Source organism: Oncorhynchus mykiss, chromosome 17 (assembly GCF_013265735.2).
Source record: "Oncorhynchus mykiss isolate Arlee chromosome 17, USDA_OmykA_1.1, whole genome shotgun sequence".
NCBI lineage: Eukaryota > Metazoa > Chordata > Actinopteri > Salmoniformes > Salmonidae > Oncorhynchus > Oncorhynchus mykiss.
This window is the reverse complement of record NC_048581.1, coordinates 3,107,002-3,122,073: the sequence shown is the minus strand read 5'-3', so window position 1 is coordinate 3,122,073 and position 15,072 is coordinate 3,107,002. Positions and strand designations below refer to the sequence as shown.

At 40.9% G+C, this 15,072-nt stretch overlaps 1 protein-coding gene across 2 annotated transcripts; it reads left to right on the top strand.

The window, feature by feature from the left end:
• The first annotated feature begins 9,241 nt into the window (after nt 1–9,241).
• On the top strand, nt 9,242–14,861 carry LOC110519887 (zinc finger protein 2 homolog). Of its 2 annotated transcripts, XM_036948592.1 has the most exons (3): nt 9,242–9,843; nt 12,468–13,472; nt 13,641–14,861. In XM_036948592.1, the coding sequence occupies exons 1-3, from the start codon at nt 9,528–9,530 to the stop codon at nt 14,258–14,260; spliced, it is 1,941 nt and encodes a 646-aa protein (XP_036804487.1). In that variant the 5' UTR covers nt 9,242–9,527; the 3' UTR covers nt 14,261–14,861. The 2 variants fall into 2 exon arrangements, with proteins under 2 accessions (XP_036804487.1, XP_036804486.1); XM_036948591.1 differs by having other exon boundaries at nt 12,468–14,861.
• Nucleotides 14,862–15,072: the final 211 nt, after the last annotated feature.

Genomic DNA, 15,072 nt, shown 5'->3' with positions numbered 1-15,072 from the left:
GCCCAGACCCACTAGAACACACCTCCTTCCCCATTAACTACATCACACTTGCCCAGACCCACTAGAACACACCTCCATCTCCATTAACTACATCACACCTGCCCAGACCCACTAGAACACACCTCCATCTCCATTAACTACATCACACCTGCCCAGACCCACTAGAACACACCTCCATCTCCATTAACTACATCACACCTGCCCAGACCCACTAGAACACACCCCAGTGGCAATTTTAGCATGTCAATCTTGGTGGGGTCTCCTCAATATTGTTTTAGATGCATGCCTGCAAGACACAACACAACAGTAAGATGTTGGCATGATCAGTTAAAGTCAAAGCTACCGTAACGTGATTTTACGTAATTTTATCTGTGGCCAATGACCTTGAGCCTTCTTGGAAGGCCACTTGTAATATTAACTCTATGGCAGGATGCAAAGCGCTGACATTTTGGATGTCTACCTTTACTAAGGACATAAACTTCACCACGACGTAGTGTCCCCATGAGTGACAGAACACTGAGCCAATTACAGCGCAATGCTCCTGTTTTTTGCTGGCTCGCCCCACCGCCACAGAAAGCACTGAGCTAAGCTGAAACACCTGCAATTTGGAGCTGCCTTACTCAAGAAAACAAAAATATGCCATGTGTGTATGCAAATGTATTAACTCAATGATATATATATATATATTTTGACATTGTTTGCAACTGATGTGCAACACTTATTAATGCCAAAATAACATGCAAAACAGGCAAGCCCCCCCACATGTTTATATATATTTGATTTCTTGGGGGCAAAAATTCTGGGGCTCTGCCCTGAATGACAGGTCGCCACTGACACACCCCCATCTCCAGCTCCTGCATCACTCTCCGCCACATGGCCTCAAACTGCACCATTTTATTTCTCTCCATCGCCCAGAACTTTACATTTTTAGATAATAAAGAATTTGACCTTTCCGTTGAGTTTACAGTGGAAGATTGGTTGATTTCCAGTTTTTAATATTTAAGATGATTGATGAGAAAAGTATCATCCAACCAACGGGTATCTCAACACACCCTCATATTCCATGTCTTGAAATATGTAGACAGACGGATTAAACACAGTGTCTCCTGACCCCTCCTGTCTCAGCCTCCAGTATTTATGCTGCAGTAGTTTATGTGTCGGGGGGGTAGGGTCCGTTTGTTATATCTGGAGTACTTCTCCTGTCCTATTCGGTGTCCTGTGTGAATCTAAGTGTGCATTCTCTAATTCTCTCCTTCTCTCTTTCTTTCTCTCTCTCGGAGGACCTGAGCCCTAGGACCATGCCAGAAGAGGACTGGCCACCCCACATATGCTCTCTCTAATTCTCTCTTTCTTTCTCTCTCTCTGAAGACCTGAGCCCTAGGACCATGCCCCAGGACTACCTGACATGATGACTCCTTGCTGTCCCCAGTCCACCTGACCGTGCTGCTGCTCCAGTTTCAACTGTTCTGCCTTATTATTATTCGACCATGCTGGTCATTTATGATAATTTGAACATCTTGGCCATGTTCTGTTATAATCTCCACCCGGCACAGCCAGAAGAGGACTGGCCACCCCACATAGCCTGGTTCCTCTCTAGGTTTCTTCCTAGGTTTTGGCCTTTCTAGGGAGTTTTTCCTAGCCACCGTGCTTCTACACCTGCATTGCTTGCTGTTTGGGGTTTTAGGCTGGGTTTCTGTACAGCACTTTGAGATATCAGCTGATGTACGAAGGGCTATATAAATAAATTTGATTTGATTTATGATTTATTTCTGACAGCCAACTTTCTAACTCCACCCATATCTTTATGACGTCATAACATTCCCATAACATTCCCAGAAGGATTACTGAGTTATTGGTAGTTTTACACTTCAGACATGACTGCCGTTGTCCTATTCTCCCTGTGCACCTGCCAATGTAAATCCATTAAGTGAGACAAGTTACCAGACAGGACGTATTGCTAATGCTCTTCCCATTGATAACCTGAATGACAATTAACTTGTGGGTGGTGGTGGTGATGACGGCCTATTAGATGATGTCGTCCATCGGGATTCCCCCCAAGAAAGAAGACGCTCTGGATTGATCACTGGGGTCAGATGTGAAGGAGGTTGATCATCAGGAGTCAGATGTGAAGGAGGAGGTTGATCATCAGGAGTTTATGTCCTATCGTTTTGTTGGACAAGTTTGCTTACCACCAAAAGAAAACAACTTCCATTTCACATAATAATCAACTACAATGCTTCACCTTCTACAGTATAAACATGGTGTAGATTGGCTGTCAACAATTAAAAACAAGAAAAATACATATATTTTTCCCCACAAGCTTCTAGAACTCCCGTCTTCCTAAAAACACACTAGCTTCTAGAACTCTCGTCTTCCTAAAACCCACTAGCTTCTAGAACTCTCGTCTTCTAAAATTCACTAGCTTCTAGAACTCTCGTCTTCTAAAACTCACTAGCTTCTAGAACTCTCGTCTTTCTAAAACTCACTAGCTTCTAGAACTCTCATCTTCCTAAAACCCACTAGCTTCTAGAACTCTCATCTTCCTAAAACTCACTACCTTCTAGAACTCTTGTCCCCTTAGAACGAGTCCAAACAAAACTCATCTCCAATACAGAAAAACGTGTCAAAATAAATTGTGATCCATGGAAAAGCACTGGCTAAACGCAAAACACAAATATTTTTGACTGCCCACCCTTGAAACAATCAGCAACCAAGTTGTCCTTACCACCGACATGTCTGAGTTCAAGAGGAAACTCCTGTAATATCCGTAGTAACTTTCTACCTCACTGCAGAGCTTCTCTCTCTCTTCTCAGGGTTCACTCGATAGGCATGTTGTAGGATCGGGGCCCAGTCTCTAGTACATTTGGGTTGGCACATCTGAGAATGATCCCTGATATTATAAAAGCAGGGCAACAATGTCAATATAATTGTACCCAAAAATTGTCAGTTGGTTGCATAAATAATTCTTAATACTAAATGTTACATTAATTATAAATATGAAAACCAAATGTACACCCCTTTGTTAATATGTAATAATTAACATAATGGTGAGGCATGGAATAATAAAACATGTATCTTTTGTCAGGCTGAATGTTTGAAATATGAGGTGATTTGAGTCATGCTTCTTCAGTAGTGGAATAAAGACAATTAGCACTTGAGTGTTGTCAAGAAATGCTGGAGTGATGTAGGATTGTTAATAAAATTGATTATAGACCAATGTATTATACTGCGACCATGTGTATAGGCTGCAAGTACCTTGAAATTAAGTTGTTTTAAAGTTGTTGAAAAAAACAACCCAAAACAACATTTTCAACTTTCCCATTCAACTACAACCGAACGCATATTGGACGTTGGGCATAGCCTTCTTTTCAATGTCTTTCCAATTACATTTTTCCCCCCCAAGTTTCCAAATCAATAACTGTCACAAGAATGTCTAGTTCCAATGATATGAACTCAAAACTCACTATCTACTTTGACCAATTCCCCAGTCAGACTGCTGGGGGTTGTAAGGCCCCTTCATAGAAGAATTGGACAAAGTCCCAGAATTTCTGCAAAAGGTAAGTTCTTTATTCAGAGAGCTCCGAAAATCATACAAGCACATAGCCTTTTATACCTCACATTTGGTCATATAAATACCCCTACTCTTCTCAAACACTGTCAATGCTGTTTTACAAGTCTTTTCCAACACATACATTGCTTATCATATCCTGAAACATGTTACATAATCTACTGCAAGCCTAACGGTTTCCCTCAGCCCTGGGTGGGGAGACCTCCTTCCTGTTATCAGTTTTACAGTGGTCACAAGTTGTCTGTCACAAGCTGTCTGTTAACAGTTCCTCTTTTCCTTGAATGTCTCACTTGAATTGCTAAATAGTAAAGTCTTCATTTAACACACAATAGAGAATTACAGTCTATTAATTCTAATTCTTTACACAGTTATACGTTTCAGGGTGGAATCCTTTAGTCATTACCTTAAACATATACATTCCATTATCAATAACCAATATGCAGAAACTGTTTGTGATATATTGAAAGCCTAAACATAAAATGTGCTATATACACAAACATCTGCCACAATAATCATATTACTTGAATTTTTCTTAAACAAGCACCTGAAATAAACTGCACAAGCACCAGAAACGCTGTTGTTTTGACAAGTAGCAATAAATCAATGATATCGATTAGGGGGGAGGTCAGATTGTACGTGCTGTTGAAACGAACACAACTAAAAAAACAAATGGAAGAGATATATTTCACCTCACTGGTTAGAGGACAACCTGCAGAAGACAGTCAGCTACATGTTGGAGTGATGCATTTAAATGTAGGGGTCGCTAAACAAAGGAACACAACACTTATTTGTCATCACTCATCGATATCATGTTGAAATCAATTGTGCCGAGAGGAGGGAGATGAGGTTGTCCGTCCTGTTAAAACTAACAGCTCAAAAACCACACGGAATCTGGGAATAATGTGTACATCCCTGGTTAGAGGAAAATGTGTAGAAAACAGCTCGCCACATTGTTGCATTTTGACTCAAGTGGGTCACCAACGTGGTAAGTGTAACGACTCCTTTTGTTAGTCACTTTTCGTTAAATCTCATAAGTAGTACTCTTCCATATCAGAGCCTGGATTTTTCCCCTGAGGCTAATATCCACATCATGCTGAAATCAATAGAACAGGGGGCAAACGTTTAGGGTTCTACATTGTGACATCATTCAAATAATCCTACTATAATGTTAAAACATTCTACATTGTGACATTATTTCATTGATATCATGAAACAAATCCTTCATATATGTATTTTCTGATGTTTGATCAGAGATCTTTTTTCAGAGATTCTCTGGTCACATTGATCACAGCTATGACGTTTCTCTCCTGTGTGTGTTCTCTGGTGTATCTTCAGAGGGCTAGATTGAACAAAACTCTTCCCACATTGATCACAGCTATAAGGTTTCTCTCCTGTGTTTTCTCAGATGAATCTTCAGTTCCCCAGATTGAACAAAATTCTTCCCACATACAGTACAGCTATAAGATTTCTCTCCTGTGTGTCTTCTCTGGTGTGTCTTCAGAAGGCTAGACGTAAAAAAAAACTTCCCACATTGAGTACAGCTATAGGATTTCTCTCCTGTGTGTGTTCTCTGGTGTGATATCAGGCCATATGGCTGAGTGAAACTCTTCCCACATTCATCACAGCTATATGGTTTAAATGATTTCTCTCCTGTGTGTGTTCTCTGGTGTGATATTAGGCTTCTTAGCTGAGTAAAACTCTTCCCACATTGATCACAGATAAAAGGTTTCTCTCCTGTGTGTGTTCTCTGGTGTGATATCAGGCTGGTTGAATGAGCAAAACTCCTCCCACATTCATCACAGCTATATGGTTTCTCGCCTGTGTGTGTTCTCTGGTGTGATATTAGGCTTCTTAGCTGAGTAAAACTCTTCCCACATTGATTACAGCTATAAGGTTTCTCTCCAGTGTGTATTCTCTGGTGTGATATCAGGTTGCTTAGCTGAATAAAACTCTTCCCACATTGATCACAGCTATAAGGTTTCTCTCCTGTGTGTGTTCTTTGGTGTACAATAAGATGGCTAGATGTATCAACACGCTTCCCACATTGAGTACAGCAATAAGGTTTCTCTACTGTGTGGATTCTCTGATGAATTTTAATGCCTGCTGATGAGGTGGATCTCTTCCCATAGTCAGAGCGGTGAATTATCTTCCCTGTGGGTCTCTGCTGGTGTTTCTTGAGGAGTTCTGATCTGGAGAGACTCTTCTCTGCCTCTTCAGCATCATGAGGTTGTTGAGGCTCCCCAGAGGATCCACGATAGTCCCATATCTCTCCTGTGTGAACAACAAAGTCAGACAGATGATTAAAGGCCCACAACAGCGGAAATCCACTGTAAAAGGTGAGGCCAACAGCGTAGCCATGATGTTGTACAACAATTGACGTATGTAATGAATGTAATGATTATTTGACAATTGTCTTAAAATGAGCAAGAATAGTCATATTTTCTCTTGTTTTCACATTAGTAGTAACATCTAAGATTGTAGACTAGAAATAAGTAAATCATGTTGTTGAAACTCTAAGCAGTGTGCCAGACGACTTTTGGTCTCCAATATAGGCCCCTTTCTGTGTTTAATAAAATTGTATGTACTATATCTTCCTAGAGCAAAAATGGTGAGCAAAGATTTTAGTTTTTCACAATGTATTCTGAATGGGGGAAACTCAGGGGAGTAACCTCCATTTCCAGGTTGCTAATGAGAGCATTTCACACTACTTTGGATTAGAGGTCGACCGATTATGATTTTTCAACGCCAATACCGATTATTGGAGGACCAAAAAAGCCGATACCGATTTTTAAAATATATTTTTTTAATGTATTTGTAATAATGACAATTACAACAATACTGAATGAACACTTATTTTAACTTAATATAATACATCAATCAACTCATTAAAGTTATCTAGCATTAAAGTTATCTTATAAAAACAATCAATCAACCATAATCACTAGTTAACCACACATGGTTGATGATATTACTAGATATTATCTAGCATGTCCTGCGTTGCATATAATCTGACTGAGCATACAATCATGCGAGTATCTAAGTATCTGACTGAGCGGTGGTAGGCAGAAGCAGGCGCCAAGCATTGCGCTGTTGTGTGTCAAGCATTGCGCTGTTTATGACTTCAAGCCTATCAACTCCCGAGATGAGGCTGGTGTAACCGAAGTGAAATGGCTAGCTAGTTAGCGTGCGCTAATAGCGTTTCAAACATCACCCGCTCTGAGCCTTGGAGTAGTTGTTCCCCTTGCTCTGCATGGGTAACGCTGCCCCGAGGGTGGCTGTTGTCGTTGTGTTCCTGGTTCGAGCCCAGGGAGGAGTGAGGAGAGGGATGGAAGCTATACTGTTACACCAGTAATACTAAAGTGCCTATAAGAACATCCAATAGTCAAAGGTTAATGAAATACAAATGGTATAGAGGGACATAGTCCTATAATTCCTATAATAACTACAACCTAAAACTTCTTACCTTGGAATATTGAAGACTCATGTTAAAAGGAACCACCAGCTTTCATATGTTCTCATGTTCTGAGCAAGGAACTTAAACGTTAGCTTTTTTACATGGCACATATTAATTTCTTCTCCAACACTTTGCTTTTGCATTATTTAAACCAAATTGAACATGTTTCATTATTTATTTGAGGCTAAATGTATTTTATTGATGTATTATATTAAGTTAAAATAAGTGTTCATTCAGTATTGTTGTAATTGTCATTATTACAAATACATTTTTTTAAATTGGCCGATTAATCGGAATCTGCTTTTTTGGTCCTCCAATAATCGTTATCGGTGTTGAAAAATCATAATCGGTCGACCTCTAATTATGGTTGAATTCTCCTCATGGATGAATTCTAGAATATGCTATATAGCCTAGGCACCTGTTTAAACTATCATTATGACATCATGGATGAATTCTAGAATATACTATATAGCCTAGGCACCTGTTTAAACTATCATTATGACATCATGGATGAATTCTAGAATATACTATATAGCCTAGAAACCTGGTTAAAACAATCATTGTGACATCATGGATGGCCAGTCCTTGTATTCATAGTGAATTCAGGGGGAGCTGAACTCAAACCTGGGCCCAGGGACTGTAAGCCAAAACCTTAGAACTGTTACACCAAGATGTCGGAACCTCTTGACGAGGTCGCTAGTTGTTGGGTTACGGTTGCTACAATAGCTTTCTCTTTGAATTTGAGAGTGGTTACACTTCTCCTTCCCCCATCACTCAGCTGTTCACCAAACCAAGTCTCTGGGCAGTCATTTTGATGCTGTTTAAAAAACCCACACAACCCAGCAATCTGCAGTTCAAACAATAACAAATCTGTCATTCCACCACTGTTTTGGTAATACAATGATTATGGGATTGGAGAAATGTAACTACAGACAGACCTATGGATGCAAGGACTGACCATCCATTATATCAACATTATAGTTTTAACAATGTTGAGGTTATACAGTGTTGATTTACATTGTTTCTAAACATTAAAGTAAAAAAAGCTTATTCTGGGTTCTGATGGGGAAAACAGTTGAACTAAGCTCATGAGGCATGTGTTATATTATTCAAGAATCAATGGCTATAAATTAATAATTTAAATGTCACAATAGATTTCCACTTTAACACCAAACATCAGTCCAACAACTGCAGAGTTTGTGCCTCTGATTTTAAGACAGTACTTACTAGTGTTAATCAAGGAACGGTTTCTCAAAACCATCTTATGGCTAAATTCTTCGTTAGAACCATTGGATGCCTTAAGATGCGTTTGGGAAACCGGGCCCAGATATCCAGGTTCCTCCTCTTCTCCCTCCTCGTTTTTCGATGTAACAGTCATCTCCTCTTTCACGCCATAAACTGCATCCTCCTCTCCTTTTACTGTAACATCCTCCTCCTCTTTCAAGCTGAACGCGTCTTCCTCTTCTTTCACAGTAACGGCCTCACTCTCTATTTCTTGATTTACTGTGATATCTTCCTCCTCTTTAGAAGGAGAGTAGCTTAGTGACCGCATGTTCGGAGATGTTAGCTAGCTAGGCTAATGCTAACTTAACCACCCCGCAGCCGAATAATAACAACACTGAAATATGAAATTAAATCGGATAACTAACTAGACGATAGAAGTGGTTTTAAAACACTGTGGCTAATATACACGAAAGCGTCTAAAGAGCTATATTGGTTCGGCTATTTTGTCAATCAAGCTACGGAGGTGTCTGACTAACTGTTGCTGCTGATGAAAGAAGCGTGCTGTTTTATACGTCACACCATCAGCATTACCTTAAAGTCTAAGACCGCCATCTGCTGACTGGAGTGGGTAACGCAGTTGAGTAAAATAGTATTTCTGTCCGCCATCTTTTATCCATTTCAGGTCTTGTGTACCCCTCTCTCCTAGTATTTCTGTCCGCCATCTTTGCTGAAGAAAGTCCAACAGTCACTTGTGCAGCAGCAGCCTCCCCCGGTCCTAGTGCCGAACCGATAAGACGTTTAAGATGCGATGGAACGGTTGACGAAAAAAATAAATCACAGAAAAAAATATATTGACTGATATTGATTTATTTAGGGGGGGTAATTCATATTTTAGGACTAGCGTCGTCTCTGATTCCAACCCTTTAACTTTTTGTCTGAAAATTAAATAAACATTTTACTCAACTGCGTTACCCAGTCCAGTCAGCAGATGGCGGTCTGGGAATTTATGGTTATGCTGTTGGTGTGACGTATAATCTAGTGGACGGAACGCTTCTTTCATCAGCAGCAACAGTGAGTCAGACACCTCGGTAGCTTGCTAGACAAATTAGCCGAACCAATATAGCTCTTTAGACGCTTTCGTGTATATTAGCCACTGTGTTTTAAACCCATTGCTGTCGTCTAGTTAGTTATCCGATTTAATTTCATATTTACGGTGTAGTTATTATTATTCAGCTAGCGGGGTGGTTAAGTTAGCATTAGCCTTAGCTAACATCCCCGACCATGCGGTCACCAAGCTACTCTCCTTCTAATGAAGAGAAGGATATCACAGTAAAACAAGAAGTAGAGAGTGGGGCCTTTACTGTGAAAGAAGAGGAGGACGCGTTCAGAGTGAAAGAGGAGGATGGTGTTACAGTGAAAGGAGAGCATGTAGTTTATGGCGTGAAAGAGGAGGGGGAGGAGATGACTGTAACATCGAAAGAGGAGGAACGTGGATATCTGGTTCCGGTTTCCCAAACGCATCTTAAGGCGTCCAATGGTTCTAACGATGAACTCAACCGTAAGATGGTTTTGAGAAACCGTTCCCTGATTAACACTAGTAAGTACTGTCTTAACAACAGAGGCACAAACTCTTCAGTTGAACTGATGTTTGGTGTTAAGGTGGAAATCTGCAATCGCTACATCCATAATGTGACTTTTAAATTATTTATTTACAGCCATTGATTCTTAAAGAATATAACACATGCCTCATGAGCGGAGTTCAACTGTTGTACCCCATCAGAACCCCAAATAATATTTTTTTTACTATAATGTTTAGAAACAATGTAAATCAACACTGTATAGCAGTTAAGAACAAATTCTTATTTTCATTAACGGACTAGGAACAGTGGGTTAATTGCCTGTTCAGGGGCAGAACGACAGATTTGTACCATGTCAGCTCGGGGATGTGAACTTGCAACCGGTTACTAGTCCAACGCTCTAACCACTAGGCTACCCTGCTGCCTCAACATGGTTAAAACTATAATGTTGATATCATGGATGGTCAGTCCTTGCATCCATAGGTCTGTCTGTAGTTACATTTATCCAAACCCATAATCATTTTATTACCAAAATAGTGGTGGAATGACAGATTTGTTATTGTTTGAACTGCAGATTGCTGGGTTGTGTGGGGTTTTTAAACAGCAACAAAATGGCTGCCCAGAGACTTGGTTAACAGCTGAGGGATGGGGGAAGGAGAAGTGTAACCACTCTCAAATTCATAGAGAACGATATTGTAGAAACCTTAACCCAACACCTAGCGACCTCGTCAAGAAGTTCAGACATCTTGGCGTAACAGTTATAAGGTGTTGATTTGACAGTCGCTGGACCCAGGTTTGAGTTCAGCTCAGGGCCTCTCCCTGAATTCACTACACTATGAATACAAGGACTGGCCATCCATGAGGTCATAATGATAATTTAACCAGTTTTCTAGGCTATATAGTATATTCTAGAATTCATCCATGATGTCATAATGATAGTTTAACCAGGTTTCTAGGATATATAGTATATTCTAGAATTCATCCATGATGTCATAATGATAGTTTAACCAGGTTTCTAGGCTATATAGTATATTCTCTCATTTTGTCTGTCACAGTTGAAGTGTACCTATGATGAAAATTACAGGCCTCTCATCTTTTTAAGTGGGAGAACTTAAACGCAATTGGTGGCTGACTAAATACTTTTTTTGACCCACAGTATGTCATGCAACAACAACCAAAGTGCTTCTTCGTTCATTACAGGTATATTTGTTGTTCGGTGAAGTTGTGGGCCAATATGGATAACAGTGTACAAACCCTCATTGTCAGGTTGATGGAAAAGCCAAAAAGCATTTTACTGGTTGAAGTGTTTTTTGATTTGCGATGACGACACAAACATTATATTAAGCAGGACAGTCAATCGATCCTTACAATTAACATCCAAAGTAGTGTGAAATGCTCTCATAAGCAACCTGGAAATGGAGGTTACTTCCCTGAGTTTTCCCCCATTCACATTCAGAATACATTGTGAAAAACTAAAATCTTTGCTCACCATTTTTGCTCCTGGCAGATATACTACATCCATAACTAGTGGTTTCCTCATTAGCAGATATACTACATCCATAACTAGTGGTTTCCTCATTAGCAGAAATACTACAACCATAACTAGTGGTTTCCTCATTACCAGATATACTACATCCATAACTAGTGGTTTCCTCATTAGCAGATATACTACATCCATAACTAGTGGTTTCCTCATTACCAGTGTCACGGTGCTGACTTTTGCCTAATACCTGCAGCAAATGCCTCTACCCCGTCTTCTGGCTGGGCAGAGTACTTTAGGATTTTAGTTACTGCGGTGTAACAAGGGCCTAGGCGTGCGGCAAGTTTCTGGAGCTGTGGCTAAACCACACTTTCACACTGACACTGCCCTGCTGCTTGCACCGGCCGCTTACTCGGGGACTGTAGATTGCTTACACTGAGTGCTTACTCGGGGACTGTAGATTGCTTATTACGTCATCTTAGACCTGTGTCTAAATGGAAGCTTCTTATTCTAAATCTAGGTCATGCACTACTAACTCTCATTCTGCTGCTTCCGTGTTACTGTTGGCTGATTCTACTTAATGATACCAGCTGGTTGTTTCTACCACTTGAGGCGGCGTAGGTGGCATGTCAAGCGTCAGCTGGGAGAAGTCTATGATAGGTATCTCCTCTGCTTCCCCCTGTTGTCCAGTTTCTGCAGGTGTGGTCCATGGTTCCATGAGGTCCCGTGAATGCCCTGTGTTGCTGTCCCCATTGCTTGATGGAGTGGGCAGATTCTTTTCATCTCTTGTCACACCAGATATACGACATCCATAACTAGTGGTTTCCTCATTAGCATGGAGGAGTTTATGCAATCAAATTGCCCTCGTGCTGCAATTTTAGAAAACACAAAGGGGCCTGTATTGTAGACCAAAAGTCTTCTACCACACTGCTTAGTGTTTCAACAACATGAATAACTTATTTCTAGTCTACAATCTTAGATGTTACTATTAATGTGAAAACAAGACAAAATATGACTTCTTGCTCATTTTAAGACAATTTTAACATTCATTACAGACGTCAATTGTTGTACAACATCATGGCTATGCTGTTGGCATCAACTTTTACACTGGATTATTGCTGTTGTGGGCCTTTAATCATCTGTCTGACTTTGTTGTTCACACAGGAGAGAGACGTGACTATCGTGGATCCTCTGGGGAGCCGCAACAACCTCATGATGCTGAGGAGACAGAGAAGAGTCTCTCCAGATCAGAACACCTCAATAAACACCCGCAGAGACCCACAAGGAAGAGAACTCACTGCTGCTCTGACTGTGGGAAGATATTCACATCATCAGGCATTAAAATTCATCAGAGAACACACACAGGAGAGAAATCTTATAGCTGTGGTCAATGTTGGAGGAGTTTTACAACATTAATCTCTCTGAAAGTACACCAGAGAACACACACAAGAGAGAAACGTTATAGCTGTGATCATTGTGGGAAGAGTTTTGTTTATGCTTGCCATCTGACTCAACACCAGAGAACACACACAGGAGAGAAACCTTATAGCTGTGATCAATGTGGGAAGAGATTTGCTACATCTGGCCACCTGACTCTACACCAGAGAACACACACAGGAGAGAAACCTTTTAGCTGTGGTCAATGTGGGAGGAGATTTAGTCGATCTGGAGATCTGACAGTGCACAAGAGAATACACACAGGAGAGAAACCTTATAGCTGTAATCAATGTGGGAAAAGTTTTGTTTCATCTAGCCATCTGACTATACACCAGAGAACACACACAGGAGAGAAATCTTATAGCTGTGATCAATGTGGGAAGAGTTTTGTTTCATCTAGCCATCTGAATATACACCAGAGAACACACACAGGAGAGAAATCTTATAGCTGTGGTCAATGTGGGAGGAGTTTTAGTCGATCTGGAGATCTGACAGTGCACAAGAGAATACACACAGGAGAGAAACCTTATAGCTGTGATCAATGTGCGAAGAGATTTGCTACATCTGGCTACCTGACTCTACACCAGAGAACACACACAGGAGAGAAACCTTATAGCTGTGGTCAATGTGGGAGGAGTTTTAGTCGCTCTGGAGATCTGACAGTGCACAAGAGAATACACACAGGAGAGAAACCTTATAGCTGTGATCAATGTGGGAAGAGTTTTACTTCATCTGGCAATATGACTCGACACCAGAGAACACACACAGGAGAGAACTCTTATAGCTATGGTCAATGTTGTAGGAGTTTTACAACATTAATCTCTCTGAAAGTACACCAGAGAACACACCCAGGAGAGAAACCTTATAGCTGTGATCAATGTGGGAAGAGTTTTGTTTATGCTTGCCATCTGACTATACACCAGAGAACACACACAGGAGAGAAATCTTATAGCTGTGATCAATGTGGGAAGAGTTTTGTTTCATCTAGCCATCTGAATATACACCAGAGAACACACACAGGAGAGAAATCTTATAGCTGTGGTCAATGTGGGAGGAGTTTTAGTCGATCTGGAGATCTGACAGTGCACAAGAGAATACACACAGGAGAGAAACCTTATAGCTGTGATCAATGTGCGAAGAGATTTGCTACATCTGGCTACCTGACTCTACACCAGAGAACACACACAGGAGAGAACCCTTATAGCTGTGGTCAATGTGGGAGGAGTTTTAGTCGCTCTGGAGATCTGACAGTGCACAAGAGAACACACACAGGAGAGAAATCTTATAGCTGTGATCAATGTGGGAAGAGTTTTACTTCATCTGGCAATCTGACTCGACACCAGAGAACACACACAGGAGAGAAATCTTATAGGAGTTTTACAACATTAATCTCTATGAAAGTACACCAGAGAACACACACAGGAGAGAAATCTTATAGCTGTGATCAATGTGGGAAGAGTTTTAGTCGATCTGGAGATCTGACTCAACACCAGAGAACACACAGGATTGAAATCTCATAGCTGTGACCAGAGATAATCTGATACAAGATCTCTGATCAAAAGATTAGAAAATACATACATGAAGTAGTTGTTTCATGATTTCAATGAATTAATGTCACAATGTAGAATTTTTTAACATTGTAGTAGGAGTATTGTAATGATTTCACAATGTAGAAGCCTAACTTCACTTATGAATTGATATCAACATGTTATGGATATTAGCCTAATGGGGAAAAATCCAGGCTCTGAAATGGAACCCCCGGACAGGGCCAAACAGGAAGGATATAACCCCACCCACTTTGCCAAAGCACAGCCCCCACACCGCTAGAGGGATATCTTCAACCACCAACTTACCATCCTGAGACAAGGCTGAGTAAAGCCCACAAAGATCTCCGCCACGGCACAACCCAAGGGGGAGCGCCAACCCAGACAGGAAGATCACGTCAGTGACTCAACCCACTCAAGTGATGCACCCCTCCTAGGGACGGCATGAAAGTGCACCAGTTTGCCAGTGACCCAGCCCCTGTAATATAGGGTTAGAGGCAGAGAATCCCAGTGGAGAGACAGCAAGGACGGTTTGTTGCTCCAGAGCCTTTCCGTTTACCTTCACACTCCTGGGCCAGACTACACTCAATCATATGACCTACTGAAGAGATGAGTCTTCAGTAAAGACTTAAAGGTTGAGACCGAGTCTGCGTCTCTCACATGGATAGGCAGACCATTCCATTCAAATGGAGATCTACAGGAGAAAGCCCTGCCTCCAGCTGTTTGCTTAGAAATTCTAGGGATAATTAGGAGTTGTGTTACACTTACCACGTTGGTGACCCACTTGA

Coding starts and splice junctions, on each gene's coding strand:
- LOC110519887 (XM_036948591.1), top strand. CDS start 9,528: ATGCGGTCACCAAGCTACTCTCCTTCTAATGAAGAGAAGGATATCACA. Junction 9,844..12,467: donor CCGTTCCCTGATTAACACTA/GTAAGTACTGTC, acceptor TTGTTCACACAG/GAGAGAGACGTGACTATCGT.